A 9,161-nucleotide genomic window follows, 5' to 3' on the forward strand; every position below is an offset into this window, starting at 1 on the left:
ACCAGGCCTGGCACCGTGGCTCACGCCTGTAATCCCAGCACTTTGGGAGGCCAAGGCAGGTGAATCACCTGAGGTCAGGAGTTCGAGACGAGTCTGGCCAACAAGGTGAAGCCCTGCCTCTACTAAAAACACAAAAATTAGCTGGACGTGGTGGTGGGCGCCTGTAGTCTCAGCTACTCGGGAGGCTGGGGCAGAAGAATCACTTGAACCCAGGAGGCGGATGTTGCTGTGAGCCGAGATCGCACCACTGCACTCCAGCCTGAGCAACAGAGCGAGAATCCCTCTCAGAAAAAAAAAAAAAACCAGAAAAACAAAACAAAACAAAAGAAAAACATGGGTAGGTAGTGGTGTTCTAAAGTTATGACATCTGTCCTAGTTTCTTAAATACATTTACTACTTAATGGTTTTGAAATAACTTTAATTTTTTAAAATTTTGAAAATTTGCTAATGACCTTTTGTTCAGAATTTCGTAGATTGTTTAATGTAGGACATCAACTACATAATGAAAGATGCTTGAAATGCTTTTGTCATTTCACGCAAATCAAATTAAATCAAACTATCAAATTACCAAAAATAATAAAGCCCTCTCCCAATTTTTTTAAACTAGAGTCCATAACCACATATGACCTATTAATCACAAAGTGATCAGATAGAAACTGATTACTGACATGAAACAATCTTAGAGACAGAAATCTAGAAGATAAACAGATAAATAAAATACTGTGTCTCGTAAATTGTGGTAACTGGGCTAAACTGAAAAGGTTCACACACTTCCCATCAGTATTTCCCAATGAGGCAGGTAACTATCAAAGATATTTTTAACATTAGAAAATATTGTATTAAGCAAAACAACAGTTGTTAAAACAGCATATGGTACTTATAAGTAAATCAATTATGTAGAAAATAATTTTTTTTTTGCCTATCCTTTGTTTTCTACTTTTTTTTTTTACAAGAGCCACATATCACTTTTTTATTAAAGCAAGCTATCTACAGAAAATGTACAAGAAATTTAGGAACAGAAGTTGGTTGTTTTCGGAGGTGAAAAGGAGAAAGAGGGACTAGATCCGATACCTTGCACCAACAAAGTACAAGTCACAAGATGGAAAGTGGTAAGAGAAATCTCTTCCGAACTTTGGTATTCTGGTTTTGTAGTAAAAACCTGATTGTGAATGAAATTCAATGTATCTATCATTATGTAAGAAGACAATCTGAAAATAAAACAAAAAAATTAATTTGCTTAGGTTTCTAGTTAGGTGTTTATTTCATTATCACTAAAAAACTGGCAAACCAAGAAAAACTCTTACCTCTCTCTCTCTCTGTCTGTCTAAACACACGTCTGTACACACACTCTCCGCTGGGATTAAGAATGAAAACTCCCCATTGGCTCCTTAATGCCTTCCTGTATCCTGATAGCTTTTCTGCAAACCTTACCTACTAATTACAGACTTGCAACAAATGCCCTTCATTTACCCGGCACGAGCATGTCATAACATACAGCACTCTCATGGTACCCTCAATGAGCAGTTTCCTCTTTCACTTGGGAACACATTTAAATAATCCCGGCGGGGCGCAGTGGCTCACGCCTATAATCCTAGCACTTTGGGAGGATGAGGCAGGTGGATCACCTAAGGTTGGGAGTTTGAGACCAGCCTGACCAACATGGAGAAACCCCGTCTCTACTAAAAATACAAAATTAGCTGGGCATGGTGGCGGGCACCTGTAATCCCAGCTATTCGGGAGGCTGAGGCAGGAGAATCACTTGAACCCAGGAGGCAGAGGATGTGGTGAGCCAAGATTGCGCCATTGTACTCCCAGCCTGGGCAACAAGAGTGAAACTCTGTCTCAAAAAATAAAAAACAAAAAATGATAATAATAATCCCACCATTATCACACAAGGTATGATAAATTCCTTGTATAAATTTGACTTTAGTGTACTAAAGGGGTATCTCAAACATCAACAGATGGTATTTAAATTGGTCAGTATTTAGAGAAAATACACTCTAAAATTACATGTTCCAAAACGTATGATAAATGACACCATAGACAAAAGGATAAACTGTACCGGATAGTTTCCAAAACTGAAAATATAAAGCCATGTCAGCTAAGAAATTTCAATTTTCTTTCAAGATGCCATTTGACATTACTAAAAATGTTTCACTTTTAAATCCAAGAGTTACTGACAATTTTATAACTGTTGAAAGTGACTATAAGAGTTGAAAGATGGGTTGGGTGCCGTGTCTCACGCCTGTAATTCCAACACTTTGGGAGGCCAAGGCAGGCGGATCACTTGAGGTCAGGAGTTTGAGACCAGTCTGGCCAACCTGGTGAAACCCTATCTCTACTAAGAATACAAAAATTAGCCAGGTGTGGAGACGCACGCCTGTAGTCCCAGCTACTCAGGAGGCAGAGGCAGGAGAATCATTTGAACTCGGGAGGTTGATGCTGCAGTGATCTGAAATTAAGCCACTGCCCCTCCAGCCTGGGTGACAGAGCGAGGCCCTGTCTCCAAAAAAAGAGTTGAAAGATGGACTAATGGCACCAAAAAAAGAAAAAAATCTACTTAGCTATATTTTGAACTGTTTCAGAATATACCCCAACAATTTGCAAAGTTAAAAAAAAAAAATTAAACATACAACCCTGCTAGTTTACTTTTCACATATAAATAAGAAAATGAAAGCAACCTGGCAAATAAATCTAGGTTAAATGTAAAAATCAGAATCACAAATCTAGAATATAAGATGATATAAAGCATGACTGCTGCCAATTCTTAAAAATATAAATAAGGTTTCATATATGATACGAAAAATTAACTTTGATATTAGATTGGCCAAAGGCTATCTGTATCATTGTATTATTAATAAAAAATGATGGGTTACATTTTACTACACAGCCATTTTTGTTTAACAATAGAACTACACAGCCATTTTGGTTTAACAATAAAAATATCATAAGACTGCTTATCATCAAAATAAATCCCACTCATTCATTTCTTGGGTCTAGTCAGTACAAACCAATGCTATAAAACATACCTTTGAGTAGTCATCAGACAAAATTTCAAAGGTGACAACTGAAAAACAAGAAATAGGAAAACTACAATTATCAATCAACATTCTTAATAACAATGCAAACTTGATGCAAAGATTCTAATTCAACACAGAAATTATGCACATGCCAGTTTTTTTTCTGCCTCTATGTGAAACAAGAAAATTGTCATAGTATATTGTCCCAAAACACCAACAAAAACTTAAAAGCTGCATAATTTCTCAATACACATCAACTAGGTTTCTTGTACAACTGAAAGCAAATTCACAAAATATAATGACTTCTAAATTCTGACACTCTTTCTGAGATGTTGAAAACAAAATCATTTTAAAGACTTTCAAGGCCGGGCGCGGTGGCTCAAGCCTGTAATCCCAGCACTTTGGGAGGCCCAGGCGGGCGGATCATGAGGTCAGGAGATCAAGACCATCCTGGCTAACATGGTGAAACCCCGTCTCTACTAAAAATACAAAAAATTAGCCGGGTGTGGTTGCTGGTGCCTGTAGTCCCAGCTACTCAGGAGGCTGAGGCAGGAGAATGGCGTGAACCCAGAGGCGGAGCTTGCAGTGAGCCAAGATCATACCACTGCACTCCAGCCTGGGCAACACAGCAAGACTCCGTCTCAAAAAAAAAAAAAAAAAAGACTTTCAAATATACATTAAAGAACATTAAAAAAATTGTTGCTTAACAAAAAAGGTAACAGTCATTTTTTACCCATTCATAGTCTACCTGATAAATAAAAAGAGTGAAAAATAGCCATTATTAGTGGCACACACAGTTTCTATTGTTTTCCATAAACAAAGTAAGACCCTATCACTATGGGGGAAAAAAAAACAGAAAAAAAAATTAGCCAGGCATGCTGGTGCACACCTGTGGTCCCAGTTATTTGAGAGACTGAGACAGGCGGATCTCTTGAGCCTGGGTAGTTGAGGCTGCAGTGAGCTGTGATCACAGCACTGCACTCCAGCCTGGGTGACAGAAAAAGATCCTGTTTCTAAAAGTAAAACAAAACAAAAAACAAAAAACAAGCCAAAGGGTGAAACAAGTTGGGGAACTATGCATATAATTCCACAGATCACATATCCCATTAACTCCTTTCCCCTCAATCCCAAATTCTAGGCCAACTGATAAAAGTACTTGAACTTTCTCATTTTAACTTGACTTTGGTGTCATTCAGAATTCTAAGAATGACCCCCAGGGACCTTTACCCTTGTATAACCCCCTTCCCTTGACAGTGTGGGTGGAAACTGTGAATTGGTAAGACATTGCTCTAGTGATTACACTACATTTTATGGCAAAGGGGAGATTTATAATCATATGAGCCCTTTAAAAGCAGTTTCAGCTGGGTGCAAGGGCTCACGCCTGTAATCTCAGCACTTTGGGAGGCCAAGGTAGGTGGATCACGAGGTCAGGAGTTCGAGACGAGCCTGGCCAAATGGTGAAACCCCGTCTCTACTAAAAATACAAAAATTAGCTGGGCGTGGTGAAGTGCGCCCATAATCCCGGCCACTCAGGAGGCTGAGGCAGGAGAATCACTTGAATCTGGGAGGTGGAGCTTACAGTGAGCCGAGATCGTGCCTCTGCACTTCAGCCTGGGTGACACAGCAAGACTCTGTCTCAAAAATAAATAAATAAAAAATAAAAGCAGAGTTTCTCTGGCTGGCAGCAGAATAAAAAGTCAGAGAGATCCAAAACACAAGGGGCTGGGTGCAGTGGCTCATGCCTGGAATCCCAGCACTTTGGGAGACCAAAGCGAAACGATGGCTGAGGCCAGGAGTTTGAGACCAGCCTGGGCAACATGACTAGACTCCATCTCTACAAAAAATTATACAATTAGTGGGGCGTGGTGGCTCGCATCTGTAGTTCCAGCTACTTGGGAGGCTAAGGTAGGAGGATCACTTGAGCCCAGGAGTTCAAGGCTACAGTAAACTATGATCACACCACAGCACTCCAGTCTGGGCAACAAGATCCTATCTCTTTAAAAAAAATAATAAATAAAAGAAAGAAAAGAAATACAGGGAGGATGTGATGAGCTTTTGCTGGTTTGAAGGTGGAGGTGAGCATGTGATGAGAAATGCATGTAGCCTCCAGAAGCATAGAGTGGCCCCCAGCTGACAGCCAGAAGGAAATGGGAACCCAATCCTAAAACCACAACAAACTGAATACTGACAACAACCTGAGTGTGTTTGGAAAGCAAATTCCTTTTATTTTTTATTTTTATTTTTATTTGGGGGGGGCTTTCTCTGAAAAACCAAAAGAAAGCGCTGTCAATTCTTAAAAGAACTACAAACTAACAAGTGGAAGGCATATTCTTGCTCAGCACCTCCAAGTCAGAGCTCCACCTGGTCAACACTCTATGAGCGCAGAACCTGCACAGACTTAAGATCTACACAACTGTGAGCTACTAAATGGATGTTTTAAGCCATCTGGATTGTAGTACAGTAATTTGTTATATAGCAATAAAAAAAAATTACAAACCATTCTCATTTTAAAACCAGAAAAGCAAACAATATAAAAAGTCATTTTCATGAATTCAAATTTAGATTTTTACTCACCTTCTGAATCTAAACACCTTTCAAACTTCAAGGATAACTGATAAGTGTCATAACATCGAACCCGAGGTTTATATGTTCCTACAAAAAATGAATGTGATGTAAAACCTAAAGACATACTTTCATAGTCAACATCCACAGATACATTGAGTGTACCTCTTGTTCAGAGATAGGCAGGATTAATTGTAACCAAATGAAAAGAAAGGAATGTAAAAGCAGCTCCTCTCAAACACCCCAAGGAAAAACTGAGCAAAAGCTAAACAAGCAAGTCATAGAAAACCAAACAAAATTACTAAGAAACTTTACAAGTAATCTAACAAAATACATGAAAATGACAAAACAATTTTGTCCACCAGAATGGCAAAGATTTAAAAAACGGTTAATATCTGTGTTGGCGAAAGTGTAAAATATTCCCATATACTGTTGTTGATTAGTATACAATTGATACAACTTCTTTGAAGGATAATCCCTAAAATATATGATGTTTCTATACTTTCAATCTATATTTCAGCTTACACAAATTGAACTCATGAAAATATATCCACAAGCCTGCCAAAGATATTAAGAATGTTCACTGCAGCATTATTTATAAATGGTCAGCAACTGAAAGCAAATAAAATGTCCACTGACAGGAAAACGGTTGAATAACTGACAATAAATCCATGCAAGGGAATATTACATAGCCCATAAAGTGGATGAGGCAGACCTGTAGTAACCACTGACATGGAAAGCTGCCAAAATGTACTATAAAGTAAAAGTACAGAGAGAGAGCACAGGCGAGTGCTGGAATACGATCCATATAATACAATCCCAATTTTGTACAATGCAATGGTAACTTTGGTACTTTGTCTTTTTTTTTTTTTTTTTTTTTGAGACAGTCTCATTCTATCGTTTAGGCTGGGGTGCAATGGCGTGATCTCGGCTCACTGCAACCTCAGCCTCCCAGGTTCAAGCGATTCTCCTGCCTCAGCCCCCTGAGTAGCTGGGATTACAGATGCAGGCCACCATGACCAGCTAATTTTTGTATTTTTGGTAGAGATGGGGTTTTACCATGTTGGTCAGGCTGGTCTCGAACTCCTGACCTCAGGTGATCCACCCGCGTTGGCCTCCCAAAGTGCTGGGATTGCAGGTGTGAGCCATCGAGCCTGGCCTTTTTTTTTTTTTCTCTTTGAAATGGAGTCTTGCTCTGTTGCCCAGGCTGGAGTGCAGAGGAGCAATCTCGGCTCACTGCTACCTCTGCTGCTTGGATTCAAGTGATTCTCCTGCCTCAGCCTCCCAAGTAGCTGGGATTATAGGTGCCTGCCACCACATCTGGCTAATTTTTGTATTTTTAGTAGAGACAGGGTTTCACCATGTTGGCCAGTGTGGTCTCAACCTCCTGAGTTCAGGTGATCTGCCTGCCTCAGCCTCCCTAAGTGTTAGGATTATAGGCGTGAACCACCATGCCTGGCCTAACTTTGGCACTTTGTAAGGCAAAAGTTGGAGGAACTAACTTCACAATGATAGTCTATTTCCGTGAAGTGCAAGTTCGGAGACTTTCATATTTTATGTTATGTATTTCCAATAAAGACATCTTAAAAGAATGAGGTAGTCCTTTGTTTACTGTCATAGATCAAAACCCAAGATTTCATTAAAAAAAAAAAAAAGGTTATTTTGTGGGGTTTTCTTTGGTGAATTTTTTTTTTCCTTTTTTGAAATGGGGTTTCACTCTGTCAACCAGGCTGGAGCACAGTGGTGCAATCACGGCTGACTGCAACCTCCACCTCCCTCAGTTCCAGTGATCCTTCCACCTCCGCTTCCCAAGTAGCGGGGACCAAGAGGCGCCTGCCACCACGACTGGCTAATTTTTGTATTTTTTGTAAAGATGGGGTTTCACCGCATTGCCCAGACTTGCCTCAAACTCCTGGACTCAAGTGATCCACCCACCTCAGCCTCCCAAAGTGCTGGAATTATAGGCATGAGCCACCGCACCCAGCTTAAAAAAGAGAAGTTTAAAACCAGTAAATATAAGCCCACTGTCATATGGCAATAATTTTAATAGATTTGTATGCATGTGTGTATGTGTATATATATACACATATATATGCGTGTGTGTATATACATCTACATTCATATAGACAGATAGATATATACACACAATTTTATGCACACACACACACACACACACACACACACACAATTTGAAAGGCTACACATAAAAACTTTTAATACAGCCAGGACCTGTATTCCACTGTCGTTTGTTTTTGGGGCTTTAATTTTTTTCAGAGACAGGGTCTTGCTCTGTTGCCCAGGATGGAGCACAGTGGTGCAATCATAGCTCGTTGTAACCTCAAACTGCTAGGCTCAGGCAATCCTCCTGCCTCTGCCTCGTGAGTAGCTGACACTACAGATGCACACCACCACATTCAACTAATTTTTTTATTTTATTGTAGGGACAGGATCTTGCTGTGTTGCTCAAGCTGGTCTTGAACTCCTGGCCTTAAGTAATACTCCTGCGTCAGCCTCCCAAAGTGCAGGGATTATAGGCATGAGCTACTATACTGTACCCTGCTGTTTTTTATTGCTGTGTTGTTTAAAAGGCTTACAAGTATACTTTGGCCATCGGGGGGAAAAAGTGGTAAAAAATATAAACATTAATAAAAGTAGGCCCTCTATTTTTTATCTTTCATCCCCACGTAATGGAAAAAACTAACACCACCACTAATAATAGATTTAAATCTGGCATGATCATAAACCCAATGCTTCCAAAAGGAATTAAAAGGCTGGTCACTTCCATAACAAAACAATACTTAGCACATCCCCTGGGTTCATTCCCTTAGATAATCTATTTCCCCAACCAGAATGAAGGGTCTTCGGGGCCAATCTCATTCAACTTGTTTTTAGCCACAAGGCCTAGAACACCAAAGGGAATCTGAGAAAGAAGTAGGGATAGATACCGATATTGAAAGAAATACCTCTACCAAACTAAACGGAGAAGCAAGTGACACACCAACTCCATTTCCCCTACCAGTACCAGAAAAAGGCCTCGAGGAAAGTCAAACCAGAAGGACTCTGGACTTTACAATTGTGTTGCCCAGTATGGCAGCCACTAGCAATGTATAGCTATCTAAATTAAAAATAATTAAAATCAAATTAAATTTAAGATTCCAGCTGGGTGCTGTGGCTCATGTCTATAATCCCAGCACTTTGAGAGACAAGTGGACAATCGCTTGAGTCTAAGAGTTTGAGACCAAAATGGGCAAAATACCCTATCTCTACTAAAAGAAAAATTTTTTTTGGACTGGCGCGGTAGCTCACGCCTGTAATCCCAACACTTTGGGAAGCCAAGGTGGGCGGATCACCTGAGGTCGGGAGTTCAAAACCAGCCCGACCCACATGAAGAAACAGAATCTCTACTGAAAATACAAAACAGCCAGGCGTGGTGGCGTATGCCTGTAATCCCAGCTACTTGGGAGGCTGAGGCAGGAGAATTGCTTGAACCAGGGAGGCGGAGGTTGTGATGAGCCAAGATCACACCATTGCATTCCAACCTGGGCAACAAGAGAGAAATTCCATCTCAAAAAAAAAAAA

General features: G+C 40.1%; 1 protein-coding gene and 1 long non-coding RNA gene across 2 annotated transcripts in view; one reads left to right on the plus strand and one right to left on the minus strand.

Annotated features, from left to right (window-relative positions):
* Positions 1 to 1,053, plus strand: part of LOC108516404 (uncharacterized) — a 77,818-nt gene extending 76,765 nt beyond the window's left edge. The window contains exon 6 of the long non-coding RNA XR_001881819.1: positions 954 to 1,053. This is a non-coding gene — a long non-coding RNA (uncharacterized LOC108516404). The remainder of the gene's footprint in view (positions 1 to 953) is intronic.
* The window catches only part of NOL10 (nucleolar protein 10), a 117,696-nt gene that overhangs the window by 94,198 nt on the left and 14,337 nt on the right, over positions 1 to 9,161 (minus strand). The window contains 3 exon segments of the mRNA XM_017853853.1: positions 1,072 to 1,208; positions 3,030 to 3,067; positions 5,595 to 5,672. Coding sequence (XP_017709342.1) covers positions 1,072 to 1,208; positions 3,030 to 3,067; positions 5,595 to 5,672 — 253 coding nt within the window.

Source organism: Rhinopithecus bieti, unplaced genomic scaffold (genome assembly GCF_001698545.2).
Source record: "Rhinopithecus bieti isolate Rb0 unplaced genomic scaffold, ASM169854v2 scaffold_1530, whole genome shotgun sequence".
Taxonomy (NCBI): Eukaryota; Metazoa; Chordata; class Mammalia; order Primates; family Cercopithecidae; genus Rhinopithecus; species Rhinopithecus bieti.